The 18,247-nt window shown below is 40.1% G+C and overlaps 1 protein-coding gene across 3 annotated transcripts in view; it reads left to right on the forward strand.

Moving 5' to 3' along the window:
- The window catches only part of STYX (serine/threonine/tyrosine interacting protein), a 323,362-nt gene that overhangs the window by 119,453 nt on the left and 185,662 nt on the right, over positions 1-18,247 (forward strand). For all 3 annotated transcript variants that reach the window (XM_085626838.1, XM_085626839.1, XM_085626840.1), the window contains one exon: positions 8,342-8,395. In XM_085626838.1, coding sequence (XP_085482964.1) covers positions 8,342-8,395 — 54 coding nt within the window. The remainder of the gene's footprint in view (positions 1-8,341; positions 8,396-18,247) is intronic.

The following is an 18,247-nucleotide window of genomic DNA, read 5'->3' on the forward strand; positions in this document are numbered from 1 at the left end:
TGTGCCAGAAGTCCAAAACGATTCGGCCGATTCTCTGAGCAGGAACGAAAAGCAGTGTCACGAGTGGGAGCTAAATGAGGATCAGCTACAAAGGGTTTTTCGCCGATGGGGGTTTCCATCTCCAGGTCTGTTCGCTACATCTTTCAACAAAAAATGCAGATTCTACGCCAGCAGATTTCCTCAGCCAGGCTCTCTAGGAAACGCCTTCCGCTTCTCTTGGGAGGGAACGTTTGCTTACGCATTCCCTCCGATTCCTTTCATTCTAAAGGTTCTGCTGAAGAGCAAACAGGAACCTTGCTGCATCATCCTAATCGCATGGGCGAGAGTACTGGTTCACAGAGCTGTATCGCCTATTAGAGTCTTCTCCAATCCGGTTCCAGCCAAGGGAAAATCTACTCTCTATGAACCAGGGCCAAGTGATTCATCCTCACATCCACACACTACACTTGATGACTTGGCTCCTCATCACACACAATTTGGACAACTAGCGATTTCTCCAATCAAGTGTTAGTCAGCCAAGTGGAAATTTGTTTGTATACGGTGTGCCGCGCACTCTTGCGATCCTCTCTCATCGCTGCCTGAGGACGTTTTACCCTATCTCTAGTCTCTCGCCAGAGCTGGTCTAGCACATAAATCCATCAAGGTGCACTTGTTTCACATACATAATTCCACCTCTAATTATTCCAGCGGTGCTTATGGCTACTCAAAAAGAATTAATTAAAGAAGGTGTATCTACATTTCATTCAAAATTTCATTTCAGTGTTGTAACTCGTGGAAATGGTTCATGACAGTTCTATTTAACCAGTAAAAAGTCAAGGTTCTTCTTCTTCTAGCCATACGCACCGTTGGAATAATTAGAGGTGGAATTATGTGTGTGAAACTAGGCTCATTCAGAGCTGAATAATACCTTTAAATCAGGTCGATGGTAATCCAAATAACGGATTGCGATTGATTTCCACAGTGGTATTTCACCCATGAGTCATTGTGAATATAATTTGAATTTAATGTATAGGTGATCTGATCATTGTCACACGTGGAGTTGGCTACTGATGATTCACTTTGACCCCTACTGAATAATACTGTCAAAATGGCACACATTTTTTACCTTTATAATGTGATCTGACTATTAAGTCCCTTTGTGATTTTATGTTTCACTGCGATCCAACGAGATGAATCATTGTTTAAAAGGGTGTTTTTTTTATGAAATCACTGACATTGACGAAGGCCAGGTGCCGGAAACCCGTTTGACAGTATTCTCGTGTTTGGAACGATTTAAATAAAAAATATATCGATAATTTTGGCCGGAGTACGCAGCAATCTTTGAACTTGGTTGATTGCATGTTACGTGAGGTCGCCCTCGCGGCTGCTGCACCCGCTGTGGGGAGAGCGGAGGATTTGGCGAGCATCGTTTCAAAAGAAACTTCTTTCCCCCACTCCACTGCGATTAAAGGATCAGCGTCTGGATCTATCGGGGAATCGCTGAAGCATTCCTGTCCAGAAGCATAGCTTGACGCAAGGGGAGAAACCACCGAGCTGCGGCCGGTCCTGAGACGAGTGCGTGCGTCTACGAGAAGACTACCCTGGTGAATAGAACTTCGTCCGCAAGCATCTACATATATTAAATTGAGCAGCAACAGCGTCAGGCCCCGCATTTGGGATTCGGATTGACTTTAATTGACATTTGCAAACACGGTCCGTGTTCAGCGATGCTGAACGAATGCAAGCAGCAGAAATAGTTTTTAAAGGGACAGCACATGACACCAGGACAGATGGTGATCAACATTCTAGTAGAGCCCCTGAGAATCTGAGAGGGTGGTTCATCAAGTTGGAAAGAACATATGAGAAAGAAATAAGGAAGTGGAGGGAGGTCACTTCCTTACGCTATCTAGACGTGGATAGCATACCGAGGGGGCTGAGGATTTATACAGTCCAGTTGTACGAAAATCCAGATCCTAACCTCCTAAAGGATTGGGCTGATTTTACCAAGGCTTCGACGAAGGGTGTGGTAGAGATCCTTGTCAAGTATGTGAAGACTGACCGGGCTAAACTGCTTGACGAAATTAATTGTATTGAAGAGAACATTGCGAAAGACACAGATAAGAGCTTGGTCGATACATTAAGATTACAAATGAAAACAAGACTGGTTGCCTATGAAAATGATATTAAGCGTCGAAAGCTAAACAAATTTGCACGGGACCAGCGCGATTATGAGTGTGGCAGAGTTTTAACTTTTGCCAAGAAATACGACGCACCTCGCAGAGCACTGCAGGAATCAAAAAGTGCAACCACAGCACCCATGCGCGACACCTCAGAGTCGGAGGCAGAGTTGTCAGAAACAGACACGGCCAGGAGAACAGGCGACGCCTCCGTAATCAAGGATGTAAATTTTCCAGAGGAATATCATTGAATCAAGGTGTCATGACGCAAATTCCAACAGAAAACTCGCCCCCCAGAACAAGGAGGAGGAAGACAAGGCGAGGAGGGAAAGGCAACAAGCCAGGCCTTCGAACCTCGTATAACGAGGAGCAAGCGGGGCAACAAGAAGAAATAAACAATCTGGCGATCGTCGATCTCTCTGGAAGAACTTTGGCGACAAAAGAAAAAATGGTGTTGCAAAAGGGATTGACGTTTTGCCCTACTACGGAATGGGACTATGCTAGTACGCGCATTGACCTTTACCAGTTCATATGCAAATTGAAACTCAAAAAAGTATTCTCTGCATCCTAGACCCCAAGAAGTGCAACAAGAATGTGCAATAACAAATTCGGATATGCTCACTGGAAGTGATTTGGAAGCGATTTTGGAAGCATTGAGAACTATGCATAATTTGCAGGAATCCCAAAAGGAAATTGATATTGTTAACAGTGAGGATACCACGGAATTCTTACAACAGCTGGAATTCATCAAGACCGTGGTAGAAGCAAATTTAAACCAAATTCCAAGTTCATTCTCCAAACACCGCATGATGCCATTGATTGTTTCCATGAAGCAGTGATCAAGGACCTGGACAAATTCCGAACGTCTGGCGTCCAAACAGGCAATAGAAGGAAATACAATCTTACAAAAGTGCAATGGGAAACTGTCAAATGCCTGAGGGATGATTCTGCCCTCATAATAAAAGGGAGGGAATGTCGTTGTGTTGTCTAGAGAATCTTACAAAAACGAGGCTCTGCATCTCTTGGGGTACGAGAAAAGTTGTACTCTAATTAACAGAGACCTGCAATAGAAGTGTGTTGGACTGCTACGATCTTCTGCAACAATGGAGGTCCAAGGGAATCCTGGAGGAGAATGAGTTGCAGTTTATGAAGGTGGATTATCCAAGCTTGCCAACATTTAATCACCAGCCAAAGGTGGACAAGGACTTGGATAATCCTCCAGGTCGTCCAATTGTGTCCTGAAAAGGGAGTTTATTGGAGAAAGCCTCAATTTATGTTGATTCGTTTCAGTTTCCTATAGTAAAGGATCAAAGTTATTCTAGATACTACCGACTTTATGCTTCAAATCCAAAACATTACTTGGGACGAAGAGTTAGTACTAATTACGCTTGACATCACTAGCCTCTACGCGAGTATTGTGCATGCGAATGGCCTGTTGGCAATAGAATCTTTTCTTAAAACAAGACCATTGAGATTTCAAGAGCATAACAAAATGATTTTAGAAATCGTGTATATTTTTCTCTTTCCAGGGCAACTATACCTGCAGACACAGGGGACCGGCATGGGCACCTGCTTCGTCCCCAGTTACGCAAATCTTTTCGTTGGCTTGTGGGAGAAGCATGTGGCCTGGGCGGAGGAGAACGAATCCTGGGTAGTCAAAATAGTCCTATGGACCAGGTATATAGACGACCTGTTTGTTTGGCAGGGGACATGCCCAGAGGCAGAGAATTAGATCAAGATTTTGAATGAGAATGAGTTCAATCTTAAGCTCACTAGCAACATCAGCAAACCATAAACGAACGGCAGGGAATACAGTTCTACACTCTTGAAGTCAGCATCCCCCAATTTGATTAAGAGTATTCCTTACGGGGGAATTAAGATTCAAAAGGAACTGTTCTCGCCCAGAGGATTATCATGAAGCCGAAAGGGAGTCCCTCGCAAGATTTTCAAGGAGGGGGTATGGTAAAAAGATGTTGTGTGAGGCAGCCAAAAAGGTCAAAACTAAGGACAGACAGGAGTTATAAGAGATAGAAGAACCCCCATGGATTCAGGGATGGAGGAAGACTTATTCAAAGTGAGGCTGGTTTTAACTTTTTCTGCAGAGTCAGAGGATCAGGGATCTGGTACAGAAACGCTGGAATATCCTACAGATAGCTGGTATCGTAGGCAGCTTAATGCCAGAGAGACCAGATATCGCATTCAGGAGGAGTGCCTCGTTGAAAGAGATCCTGGCGCAAAGCCACTTTGAGAATAAGCTATGGAATAAGCCCACCATCACATTTTTTTTTTCCATGTACGACATGCAAAGCGTGCTAGAATTGCAAAAAGGTGTAGGACTTTTCAGTACCAGGCAAGAAAGGAAAGATGCCTATTAACAAGCTGCTTAATTGTAATTCCAATTTTGTGGTGGACTGTTTACTTTGTCCATGTGGACTACAATACATTGGAAGTACAATACACCCAGCATAGAAGCGAATCCTTGAGCACAAGAGGGCAATAACTAACCAGGACAAAACCTACGCAGTCGCTAGACATTTCTCTACGTTACATGAGGCCAGGAATGACAAATTGGTCTATTATTGTATTGACCAAATCCCAGCAAAAGAGGGAGTGGGAGACCGGGTTAAACGACTGAGGCAGCTGGAGGCTAGATATATAGTCGACCTACGAACCCGTATTCCATTGGGGTTAAATTGTGAAGAAGAACTTTGGTCTTTTGTTGGTTAAATATAACTGTCATGAACCATCCCCATGAGTTACAACATTGAAATGAAATTTTTAATGAAATGTAATTACACTTTCTTTAATGAATTCTTCTTGAGTAGCCACAATCACCGTTGGAATATTTAGAGGTGGAATTATGTATGTGAAACTAGATTCATTCAGAGCTTAATAATACCTTTGAATCGGGTCCATGGTAATCCAAATAACGGAATGTGATTGATTTCCGCAGTGGTATTTCACCCAGGAGTCATTGATTTTTATTTATAAATCATGCATATTGTGAATATAATTAGAATTTAATGTATAGGTGATCTGATCGTTGTCGCACATGTGAAGTTGGCTACTGATGATTTACATTGAGCTCTACTGAATAATAGTGTCAAAATTTGGCACGCAACGTTTAAAAACAAATACATGTAGGGGTAAGTGTGTGTGTGTGTGTGTGTGTGTGTGTGTGTGTATATATATATATATATATATATATATATATATATATATATATATGTATGCATGCTCATGAGGTATGCTCTTTATGATTATTTGTATTTTCGTTTCTGGGCCACATGGTGGGATGGTTCACCTTACTCGCCTCTGCTGACCTTTTGATAACTGCTTTCTCCTCTGATTCAAGTATGTGAATCTATAAAAGATACAATACTGGAGAAAAAACAAGGTACTTAACTGTACACTGTTTCTCCAGTATTGATATCTTTTATAGATTCACATGCGACCCTCCCTCCTCCCCTTTCAGGTTCACCTTCCATACCTCTCTTGTTCCTCTAATAGTACTCGTGCTCAGAATCGGAGGCATGGTGGCCCTGCAGGGGAAAAAGACTCTATGGTCTACCCTCCGATTGGCTGGAGTTTGCATGTTTCAAACCAATGGTAATAGGTTGCTAAAGGCTAGTGAATTCCTATGGGCATTTGAATGTTTAGTTTTAATACTGCTATTTTACTGTTACTGTGGGACTCCCACCATGACGACTGTGAAGATTCAAGCATGTGAATCTATAAAAGTTATCGATACTGGAGAACCACTGTGTACAGTTAAGTAACTTGTTTTTTGCCTTTGGTAATGCTTTCTCTGGTAGGGACTGTAGCCACATTTTCCTAATCGGCCCAGCCATCCTCCCTCTTCTGCGAAATGAACTCTTTATCCGAAAGTCCTGGTTAGTTTTTGCACACTGGTCACACATCGTTCACTTGCGGCTCTGCATTTCTTGGCATAGAAATAGTCAACAAAGAAACTGATGTTAGCACCCTGGGGTGGCGCCTATATTTTCAGCGTGCACATTTCTTCCGACGCGGTTGACACAGAGCTGCCTGATGTCACCTTCCGGCATGCAGAAATACTTATCAAGATTTTCTGGATCCAGTTTGATGCCTGGATAATGTTCTAAGGTGTGGATTCAGCAGTTAGAGAGTCTCTACCAGAAAAAGGATTACCAAAGGCAAATAACTTGTTTTTAATGTCATTACGTAAGAACATGTTTCTCTGGTTCCAGCTTCTTATTTGTGATGTTTGAAAGGTGCATGTTGTGCAGAGGAACCCCAGTGTCCATCAGAACCAATATTGCTGAAAGTCAAAATTTCTTATCCTTATTTTAATTCTATATAGATTCACATGATTTTGATTATCAGCAGGCATTTTAGACTTTTTAGGTTCTATGGATTACTTTTGTAGCTCTTAAACGTTATTTCAACACCCAGAAAACAAAATGATGTAATGAATGCATGACTTAATCTCAGTCACTAGCAATGGATTGGGCTGCGTTCAAGTACACTATTTTTCACTATCTGTGGCACTCTAATCAGAGACCAGCAATATATAAATCAGTCTTAGTCCTCCTGCTACAGTAACAGTCCAGCTTGAACTGCCATGCCCTCTATTTCAGTCTACTTGATTCCTATGGAAAAGTGACAGGGAGTGCTTCTATTAAAACCAGCCACCTACAGTAGTTCAGGGCTGTATTAAAAAAATGGCAGTATCACGAACGCTTTCGAAGTCCTTGCATCAGGTGACCATTGTCCAATTTTTTTTCTAGAGCCTGTGTGAGGACATTTAAATTTTTGGTCTTCTGCTTCTAGGAAGAACCGAAACAGTCCTGTTGGGAATTGTTTTAGAAATATTGCCATTTATTCTACCTGGATAGACTATAGACGATAAAAATAAATAGGAAAGAAGAAACTTCTCCTTTTACACACAACAACATTCCCATTGACACCAAACCTGCACATGTTCAAAGAGCCCTACCTTCGTACATATTAACCTGTTTCTTATAGACAACCTTAAAATGTATTCCTGGGCCCACGCTCATAGTTCAGCACTTTCCTGAGCTAGGTTCGCACTTTACTGATACATCATACAAATGCCACTGTAATATATATCTGAGCTAATAGATGTAGGTTTTCTTAGGAACTTTACTTCTAGGTCTGGGATTTTTTCCTTCTAGAACATTCTTGCTGTTTCCCATTGTTATGATGTTGAAATTACCTTATAGGTAGAAGAAGGAATGATTTACATGTATTGTGTCCATCCTCTCCATTCTGCAGCATCCTTTTAATCACTGCATCTCATTTCTTGCATGATGCACATTTGTGAATGTATTTAACTTCGGTCACCTTGACCATAACCATATTCTGTTTGGTGATCTTAAATTTGATTCCTAGGGTCTTTTCCCACCGTACCTCTCTCCTTCAGATCAGCTGTAAGAGTATGTTTGCACTATCCTTGGGGTTTTAATCTCACATTCTCTCTTGTACTCCGTAAGACCAGTTCTGTGGTGCCCTCCAGAGACACTCACTTTGCAAATAACCTTTGCTAGCACCTCAAAGTTTGTGAGTCCCAATTTGCACAGTCTTTCGCTGGCCACCTCACTTACATCTGCTGCTTAGCTCTGCAAGTCCCCACATATTTATTCTCTGATGGATCCTCTCTGCAATTGCCAGGTCTGGCTTGTGCCTTAGTTACCCATGGCCCAGGGCAGTCCTCTCCACCGTGCCTCTCTGCTTGCAGTTATTTTTGCAAGGTCCAGCTGTGACACTTCGATTACATTCGGAAGGACCTATTCTTAGAAGTGCTTGAAGCCTGGCTCTGTGCTACCACCCGAGCTAGTAATATTTGAGGTCAATAGAAATGCAAGAAAAAGTCACACACAAGCCTTGAAAAATAAACATATTTGATGTTATTAATATCATTAAGGCATACTTAATATTGCAAAAAAGATGTTGGATCCAAGACGTGATGTGCTGGAAATATTAATTTTTGTTTTCTTTGCCGTGTGCTCGGTAATTAAAAAAAAACAAAATAGTCCTCCTTAGATATCGCATTCAGATAATGCACCTTGTGTGTTTTTGTTTTAACACTTATGCTACTAGCTTAAAGACACTGTAACAATATATGTACTGTTGAACTGTATTAAAGTTGCAATTATGTTTTAAAAAGTGTCTTCTTTTAATAGGAAATTTTACCAGGACTGTTTTTAGGACCCTATTCATCAGCCATGAAAAGCAAGGTAATCCTTTGTTTTCTTAAGTCACTATTTGTCAGAATGCTTGCTTTTTACCGTTGATTTTCTGTTTTATTTTTGGGAGTGGTGACTTTCAATGTTGCTTGTTGTGCAGTTTCTAAAGGTATTTTACAAAGTTTGCTTTTAGTAGTTTTCAAACACTCTGGCAGATATATATTTTTCTTTCCAGATGGCTTGCATATGATTTGTTTTATTGGTCAACAAATGTGAAGAGCTAGTGATGTAAAGTCCTATACGATGCCTTTGAGAATTGTAGCCCTACATAAAATGTGTGAATTGACTTAAGCTTAGAACTGCAGGGCCAAAAGTAGACTGGGTGCAGTAAAAAAAAAACTAAAGCCGTCTTTTTTTAAAAAAATGTCACGGATGAAAACTTCAATGGATAACAATTTGTCTAGTGCTGTGAATATCATGTGATAAAGTTGTTTAGCGTATCCATTTCAGACCGATGTAAGGCTAAATTGATTCACATCTGTGAATTGGGGTTCACACCTATTTTAATGGCAAGTGCTTAGCACCCTGAACAATTTTCTAGAGCTATTTTTACCTTTAATGCAAGTTCAAATAAAAATGAGCTAAACAGTAATAGTTGTGTAGAAATCATCTAAAGTAAAATTGTTTACTGCAATGTTGCTTGATGAAACCCACCCAAGATACTTTGAAAAGTATTTGAAGCACCACTAACAACATCGTTTAAAAGACTTTGGAGACTGGATTTTAAACTAATGACTCTAGAAAGAGCAGCCATGTGGCCTTCTTTATAAATGTTGATAATGAACAGGCTAGAAATGTAATTGTCATCATAGTGGTAGTAAAAGGAATTTAATGATGCATGAGTAAGGATTTGTGGAATTGCTTTGATCCGTGGGACAGGAGAAGTTCGTGAGAGCACAAATCCACCGAGTCAGAAAAGGCAAAACCTTTGATTCCCATTGCACACACATGATAAAAAAATGAACAATTGGTCGAAATGGGTTCTGTTGTGGAGATGAACTGCATTAGGGATTAGTGAGAGAGGAAAAAAAGACGATGACAGGAATTTTCAGTTAGGGTAATAAAAATGTTGTATTTGGTACAAGTATTTGAATATCCTCACAAACAAAGGAGCAGGGAGACCAACAGAGAAATTCTTATTCTTAAAACCAACACAAAGTACTCCCAAAGCACGTTCCTTCCAGTTTTATAGAATTGGAATTTGTATCTTTCTTTTTGAGGAATGACTTGGCTTCTTCAGGCATGGCCCACTCACCCTACTTACCAATGAGTGAACATCTGGATATAGTTACAAGCCCAGTCCTCCTCCTCCTCCCCCTTTTTTGGTCGAAGCCTACCAGACAGTGCAGCTGTCTGGTTTGCTAACAACATCTTGAGGACATTCTGAAAGTTTCACTTGAAATGTACTCTACTGAATACTTACCATTGGCTATGTGATTTGTAACTCACGTTTTCTTGCTTTCTGTTTTCTGCCTTTATTTGTTTTTGGCTTTTCAGATAGTTTGTTCCTCCCATGGTGCAAAGCTTATTTACTGTAGTCTTACACAACTCGCTTTCTGTAAACAGGCCTTTCAATCTTGTTTTTATCTTGTCACATTTGCTGTGCATTCAAAGACCGAGGTCAAATGTCAGGCTCTGTCGTCTGAGGGAGCTTGGGGTTTACTTTTCTTTCTCTTACTTCAAAGTGAGAGGATTTATGTGACAATCCTGCTTGGGTTCGCATGTGAGAGGAGAGGCTTTAGGATGTTATTTTTGTAGTACACACATTTTTTTAAATGTCTATACATGGACTGCAAATATTTCAGACTATATCCGAATTAGGAAAGCACGAATGAAGACAATTTTTTGTGATACTGAAATGTTGCGTAAACAAATATTTTAATAGGGTGAAAACGAAATATTACACTTTGTGATGCCCTTTCGTTTGTGCGCTATATAGTTTTATCAGTAAAACCTTGTTTGTGCAAATGCATTGGTCATTTCAATTTACAATGTGTTCTCTGTAATAGCAGTGTGCTACCAAACCATGCATACTCCGTTCTACTCAATGCTCTACCCCCCTCCCCTCCAAGCTACTCCACTCTATGCCACTCTACTCCTCGCCACTGTACTCCACTCCACACTAGGCCATTCCACTCTAGGTTACGCCACGCCACGCCACTCCACTCCATGCTATGCCACTGCACTCCACGCTACGCCACTCCACTCTATTCTATGCCCCTCCTTGTCACTCCTCTCACTTACACTTACTACACTTACTACACTCTGCCACTCCACGCCACTCCACTCTATACGATTCTACGGCACTACACTCCACTATATGCCACTCTGCTCTACACTACTCCACACTACGGTATGCCACTTTATGGCACTCTGCGCCACCTTTAAAGGATATAGATAGACAACTTTGTGGTCCCTTATTTTGTGTCAATCGCACTAGCTTTTTCACTGGTTCTCCTGGGCTAATAAAGCTTCTCTAAGAGTGTTACTTAAATAATAAATATGAATATACTATACTATACTGTGCTGCAGGACACTTAATGTAAAAGGGTGTTTCCAGAGGTACTATAATGTGAACACAGGGTAGGCCTAAAACTAAAGACCAGGTTTAGAAAATAACTTTTATTGTGGTTTACAAGTTTGTACAAACATACGTCCTGTTAATTCCTACATTAAGATACTGTCAAACAGGAGAATGCAGAGGCAACCTGCAAGTTGCAATCATTCGGGATATTCTATTTACAAGAGTAATTCGCCCTTCCACCCATATATAGAGCATGCAAAGATTATAGCCTTAGTTCCACATTGTAAATCAGTCTCACTACATTCTTTTAGAAAATAACTTGGATGTGCTATATGTTTGAGGCTTGCATTTTATGACCCAATACGTGGACATGTATGTTTTGTTTTCTGTTGAGTGCAAAAATGTATGTTTCACTCAATCTGTTTTAGATTTGGAGGTAGAAATTACTTTATTAATAAAGTGTTGTTCCTGTTCTTCCATGCAAAATGAATTGTTGGTGAATAACATTTTAAATGTGATTTACTGAATGTGAACTTTCCTACGTGATCTGTTTTAGCACTGGGATGTCTCTGCTAGCATTGGTGTGTGTTAAAATAGCACGTTAGATAGATAATAGGCCTTAGATTGTATTGCAAAATTTAACTTCAATAGCATTATCGGCCTCATATTTTGCCTTTCAATGCTGCATTGTTTAGTTAGTTCTACAATAAGGAATGGATGAGTAAGAGGCAACTCATTTGTTAGCTGTGATAAACCGTCCAAACTGTAGTTAAATAACCAAAATGTTACCAAACCCAAATAAGTTATAGGGTGAAAAAGTGCATCATTATAAATGGTAATGCCTAAAAGAGGGGTAACGATGGATTCATTTTAAAGAAGAATGCAAACCCTTAGCCACATGAGGTGGCATACTTCATTATAGGGCTGCTCTTCCCCAAAGACCTGATACTTAATTTGAGACTGCCTCTCCTCAAGCTCTTTGTAGGAGTTCGTAGTAGTACGACTAATTTAAAGGGAAAAAAAACATTGAGGGTGTTACAGCATACAGACATTCGATGTCTGAGCAACAATTCTGAGTCGCAAAGGTCAGCAGCAGGACTTAAAATCTCATCTGCCTCATCAGTGGCAGAGGTTTCATTGCCCAGGAAGCATCTAAGATTGGCTCCATTTGGTTCAATGTCTTTTACGATCGCGGCTGAGGATCCAATTTGAACACCTTGGAGTCCTTTAAATCTTACAACAACTCCAATCATGATGGTTTTATTACATACTTCTATGCCACTGATCTGAGAAATGGCTCCTTCTCGAAGTCATCTAAGAGGGAGGCATTTTCCAGCGGAAACATCACATTCACCTCCAGTTCCAGTCAGTATTTTTCTGCAGGGGTATTTGCCACTGAAGAAGCATGGAAGTGCTAGATGAGCCTCACATCATCCTTTAGGTCTTCCGCAAGAGACTCTGATACTTTGTCCTCGTATACTCAAACATATTTTACTGAGTCACTGACTAGAGTTTCCCTGGTGGAGTACATCAACACTTTTCATGTTGTCTTTCCTGGAGTCGCAGTATAATCTAATATTCCATTGAAGACTGCTCATTCTGCAGTATCAGTAATCATGAAACTCTGCAGCCATGGTCTGCACCCAGACCTTTGCTACCACTAGTTCCAGGATTATTAGATCTGCCAGAGGAAACTTCCTGACCCCCAACTAAGACTAAAAGCTGCAGCATCTCGTCTTAAAAAAATACACTGCTCCACAACCGGACCATGCTTCCCTCCTTCTAGATCCTAAATCTGCTTTAGCTATTTTCCCAAATGTCAAGAAATACCACTCCCCTGCAACAGAAACAATTGCTCTGCCTCATAAGCAGTGCAAGAGACTGGATGCCATGTGAAAGGTATGTGATACTGCTGCCACTGCTCTTAAAGACATTAGTGCTACACCCTTTTGGGCTGTTATGTCAGAGCACTATGGGAGACAGTACAGAAATTTGCTCTGAGCTACCTTATGAAACAAGACAACACTTGAACAAGGTGATACTCTGAGATCATCTGATTTCAAACCTGGTTAGGAGTGTGGCAGTAGATTCTGCTGATTTGTGATATTTGTATAGTGTTCAAATATTACACTATGGTGCTCACAGTGGTTGTGCTTGACCACTCTGAAGCCATTTGCACAACTAAAAATGTTAAACCTTCCCTTTTCTGGTCCCTCACCGTGCAGCATACGGAAGAAGTGAACCACGTGAAAAATGAGACAGCTGTGAGGATAAAACCTAATATTGTCAAAAAGAATGCAGATATTATCAGTGCCCGAGGGTTCTATCCCTTCAATGGCCCTATCAATCCCAGCAGCAACAAAACCAACCTCAACAGAGGGACTCATCCTATCACAAAGTAGAATCGAGCATAATTCTCCAACCAGCCAATTCATCTGGACACATCCCCCTTCTAGCGCTAAACAATAACGTGTCTGTCATCCCACATGCACTACTCTGACCAGGGGTTTTATTTCGTAACCTCCAGGAGTGTAGTCCTCAGTTATAAGATGAACTTAGAATCATGATCTCACTGCTTTATCGATTAGGCCTACATCTCAATCCCCAAAAATCAACATTAACTCCAATTCAGACACTGACTCTCTTGGAAGCGAATTTGCACACAAAACCATGAAAAGTGTTTTCTTTGGAGGACAGAGTAAAGGTGTCATCTTGTGTAAGCTTGAAACCAAACAGCCTGTCAAATTGTCTCACTACTGAGATCGATGGCATCCTGTATTACGATTGTGTCAAATGCAAGACCACTGCAACAGTGTTTGTCAGACCAGTGGCTACTGAGAGAAAATTATTGGAAGGATAATCTCAAATTGTTACGCATAGTGAGGCAGATAATGCTATGCAATCAACCTGCTAAGAAAAAAATTAATTCCTGCAATATCTTCCCACCCCAACAATTGTAGCAGGTGCCTCTAGTGGGGTGGGGTGCTCATCTAGGCAGCCTCACTGTACAAGTCAGGTGAAGCTTGTAGCACTTTTCGTAGCTCAGAGTGAGTCACACAGCTCTCGGGCAATATCTGACAGCGTATTGTGTCTTTGTGCAAACAGACAATACTTCTACAATACAAATTTAAACAAGCATGGTAACGCCAAAGCAAGGACCCTATGGCTCTAGCTGCTTGCCTGGAGTCTCTTAAAGAAATCAGTCTGCCAGGACAGTAGAATAAATGAGCACATTTTCTCAACAATTGTGATTGGGTGTTAAACAACAATGTGCTACAAAAATCTTCCTGGCCTGGTGTATTCCAGAAATGGACATGTTCTCCACAGTGCAAAAAAAACTTCTCTCACAGGAAATGGAAAGCAGGATCTCTGGGAAAGCTCTTTTGATGAATTGTTCAGACATTATTATTATTATTTTGCTTTTCCCTTCACTTCTTCAGTTCCAGCAGTTACGAAGCCACAGTGCAACAATAATGCATACCCATTGCCCCAAAATGGCCCATGCAGTGGTGGTTCACGGATCTTCTTCAGACAAAACTGTTGTCACACAAGAGGTTACCTTGCAAACCAAATTTGCTGACCAGTAAACAAGGCGAAATATTTAATGCAAAACGGACATCTTTGAATTTGGAGGCATGGCTTCTGAGATCAAACAATATGGCCATTTGAATGTAGATGAACGTAAACTCAATAGTTCTCTAATTCCGTTGATAATCAATAGCTTTTTTAATTAAAGATAATGGAGGAATATAAAAGGGTGGGAATAAGTTTGACCTTTGTGACATTCATTAATTGGTCAGTAGCCCGCCCTTTATAGATCATACCAAATGTAATACAGTCAGCTCCTGTAAGTTTATTGTCCATAGTCCGACCAAGTTAACCTGAATTACTTACATGACCGATGTGGCCACCATTGATTTTCAATTAGATTTTTTTTTTCATTGATTTTGTTCTTCCAAATTGCTCTTTAGGTCAGTTGCCTTGTTGTACTCTGGACATTTTTAGAGTTGAGTTTTTAAGCCAGAAGAAGTTAAAGAGAAAATAACAATATTGTCCGCACATGCTTAAATATGGAATTGACTGCAGATCGAGTTTGGGGGTGAGACAGTCAGGGTTGTCAAGATGGAAAGAAAGATCAGATATGTAAAGGGAGAGAAGCAAAGGTGCTAAGATGCAGCCTTGCTTAAGACTGTTGGAAGTAATCAGTCATGGGGAGGGTGCATCTTCAGAAGGGTTTACTTGAAGGCGCGTTTCTTCCTGGAATAACAGCAAGAAATATAACAAAGAATTGTTGATATCCCATTTCCTTTTTGTTTTTATAACATATTTTTATTGAAATTTCACAACTTCAATGAAACCGTCTCAAATAGTCACTGTACTGACAGAATATACACATCGGAATTGTATTATTAACAATATCCTAGAATACAATTGAAATATAGAAGTAGTATATTTTCCAACTAGTCTCATTAGCTCTGGATTCATAAACAATTGACTTAATGTGAGCTCTATTATCCCCTTATTGACTCGTCGACAAATATCGTAATCTAATAAACAATTAACCAGACATCTCTTACTGTATATCCCATTTCCTTATTTGCTTTCAAAGTTTGCTGCGATTTACAGTGTCAGATGCTTATGAGTAGTCAATAATACAGACATATAGTGAAAGATGTTTTTGTGTAATTGAATTTGCTATTCATTTCAATACAACAATGTTATTAAGGATAGGGCGGTCTGACCTACAACCGGTTTGGTTAAACTGAAGTAGGTTGGAGTCATTTGTCCCACCAGAGATTTTTTTCAGCAAAGTGTTCGAAACAACTTCTTCCACTCTAAAGAGTGCAACAAGACAATAGTTCTTTGGGTCGTCACTGGACACTTTTTTGTACAGAGTTTGGATTATGAATCCTCTCCAGGAAAGTGGAATTGGGCCTGAATGAAGAATATTTGAAAATAAATTAAACAAAATTGAATCCATAGATCCAGATCTAGTTTTAAGATGTTAATTGAAATCCCATTTGGACTTTTTGCTATAGAGGATTTAGCTCTTTTGATCATAAGATAAATGTAGTTTTTCTTGAACTCTAATCCTGGTTTGCATAAGTTGGAGGAGTAACCTATCATCAGTACTAGACCTGTACAGTTCATTGATCTATGCATCACACCACACACCTGCCCAAGCGTTTGAATACTCTCGGGAGAATAATGTGCTTTACGAATTGAATTAACAGAACTTGCTATTTGTTAAAAGGTACTTGAAAATTTGAGGCAGCCTTATGTGAGCCAGTGTCGTGGCCCACTCTTGTCCAGAATGTTTTGGTGTCTTTCGACCTGGTAGCTAAAAACAGCTAGTTTCTTGACACCTTGTCCGTGATTCTTTCCTTTATTTTCATTTTATAGAGTTTTTTTCTCCTTGATCAATTAGTTGCATTTTTTGGAAGGTGTATTTTCCACATAAGACCTCACATGTTTCCACTGCAATCGTTTCATGGTTTGCATTGATTTATCTTCTGGATGCTGATGTAAGTCACCGCTGACTTAAACATTTGAGGAGATTAAATTAAATACTGAGCTCAGGAGTTGTTCCCAGTCCTTACACAGTTTGAAGCAGGATCAGGTTGTGAGTTATCTAAATTGATCAAACACAACAAAATGACTGACAGAGTGCTGAAACATTTCAACTACTCACCCGAGTCAAGAGATCTGGGTTAAATCCATTGTTCTTTTGCTCACCATGCCACCCCAGTTTGGACCCAGCCATATGCAAATCAGTCTTGACCCTTCTCCCCATGGGAGCAGTCCAGCCCAAACTGCCAGGTCATGTTCTTCCTGGACTTGAAACAAGCATCCTGGGACCTGTTTCTGGGTATCACTCCTCATCAGCTAGGCTAGCTTGAATCCAATTGGTACAGTGAGTAAGGGATGGGTCCAAACTCGGGTGGCATGTGAGCAAAAGAACGGTGGATTTAACCCAGATCTCTTGACTGGTGGTGAGTGTTTGAAAAGTTTCAACACTCCAGCCTTCATCTTGTCATGCTTTCAATTATCTAAATTGAACCATGAAGTGATAACTTATTCACATTTTAAAGAGGAAAGTTTTGAATTGAACATACTGTCTCACTTTGTATTTTGGTTCATCTGAATTTGTGTTCGACAGTTCAAAGCGCAATAACCTAGTAAGACTAATACTTTAGACAGTTGAGTGGATGTTGAATGTCTCTTTTTTAGCTCACTGAGATATTAGTGGGCACCCACATTGAAACATGCATCAGGTTGATCTTTAAATGGAGAGTTTGTCCCATAAGGAGAAAAAAGTTTGTCATTGAAATTCCCAGTGATGATAACCGGATATAAAGCGTATTCCTCCAAGATATTTTCAAGCGTACCTAGAAGTGCAAAGAGCTCCACTGTCTGTTTATGAGACATTGGAGGAAAATTAATGTTCCTAGCTAATGATTGTTTTTGATACTTATGCCTGATTAGAACTTCTAAAATGTAATCCATAGTCAATTTGGTTTTATGAGTGTGTGCAGGTGGGCTATTGTAGAGAAGTGTCAAAACGCCTCTGCTTTGGTGCCCCTTAGGATTTATTTTGCTAACACTTCATATATATCATAATTCATATGTTTAAAGGCATTACTCCTCGACAACTCTTGCATACAGATAATATTGTGATTGAATAAAAATTTCATTAGAATATTATCAGTAGATTTAATATGACAATCTATCCCAACGGTGCTCCAGCAGCATATTGTCAGAATGTTTTCTGTCTCACTGAGGAATTAATTCTGGTTAGGGATACTAGTGCAGAGATGCATCTGAAAGATTTGTCAGCGTAATCTGTCGGTCATTGTCCACACTTTTGCTGATATTGATATTTAGAATATGAAAGTTTGGTTACTTTTTGGTCTGAATGTACAAATAGAGTTGCAAGATTGAAAAGTTTTTTTGTTGAGATTCTGTTTTTCTTAGTATTTGTGGGTATTTTGTGGACATTGTGTTTTTTGAGAACAGTTCCCCAAGTAGCAGATCTGCCTTCCTCGACCAGATACTTGAACAATTTCTTCTGAACCCAGGTGGTTCGACTTGTTTCAATATAGGAATGTAGTCAGAGGATGCATTTTACATTCAGAAGCTCACCAGACCTTAAGTGATTGGTTTCTTGGAATTGGGACAATATTTAAAAAATATTCTGATCATTTAAGGTATAGTGCTGACCTTCTGAAATATAGTCTGTGACAAAATCTAGGATGTAGTTTTCACAGCTTTTGATTAATGGAAATGAAACTGTTGAATGGTCAGTTGAATGTTTTTGT

Source organism: Triturus cristatus, chromosome 9 (assembly GCF_964204655.1).
Source record: "Triturus cristatus chromosome 9, aTriCri1.1, whole genome shotgun sequence".
Lineage (NCBI taxonomy): Eukaryota > Metazoa > Chordata > Amphibia > Caudata > Salamandridae > Triturus > Triturus cristatus.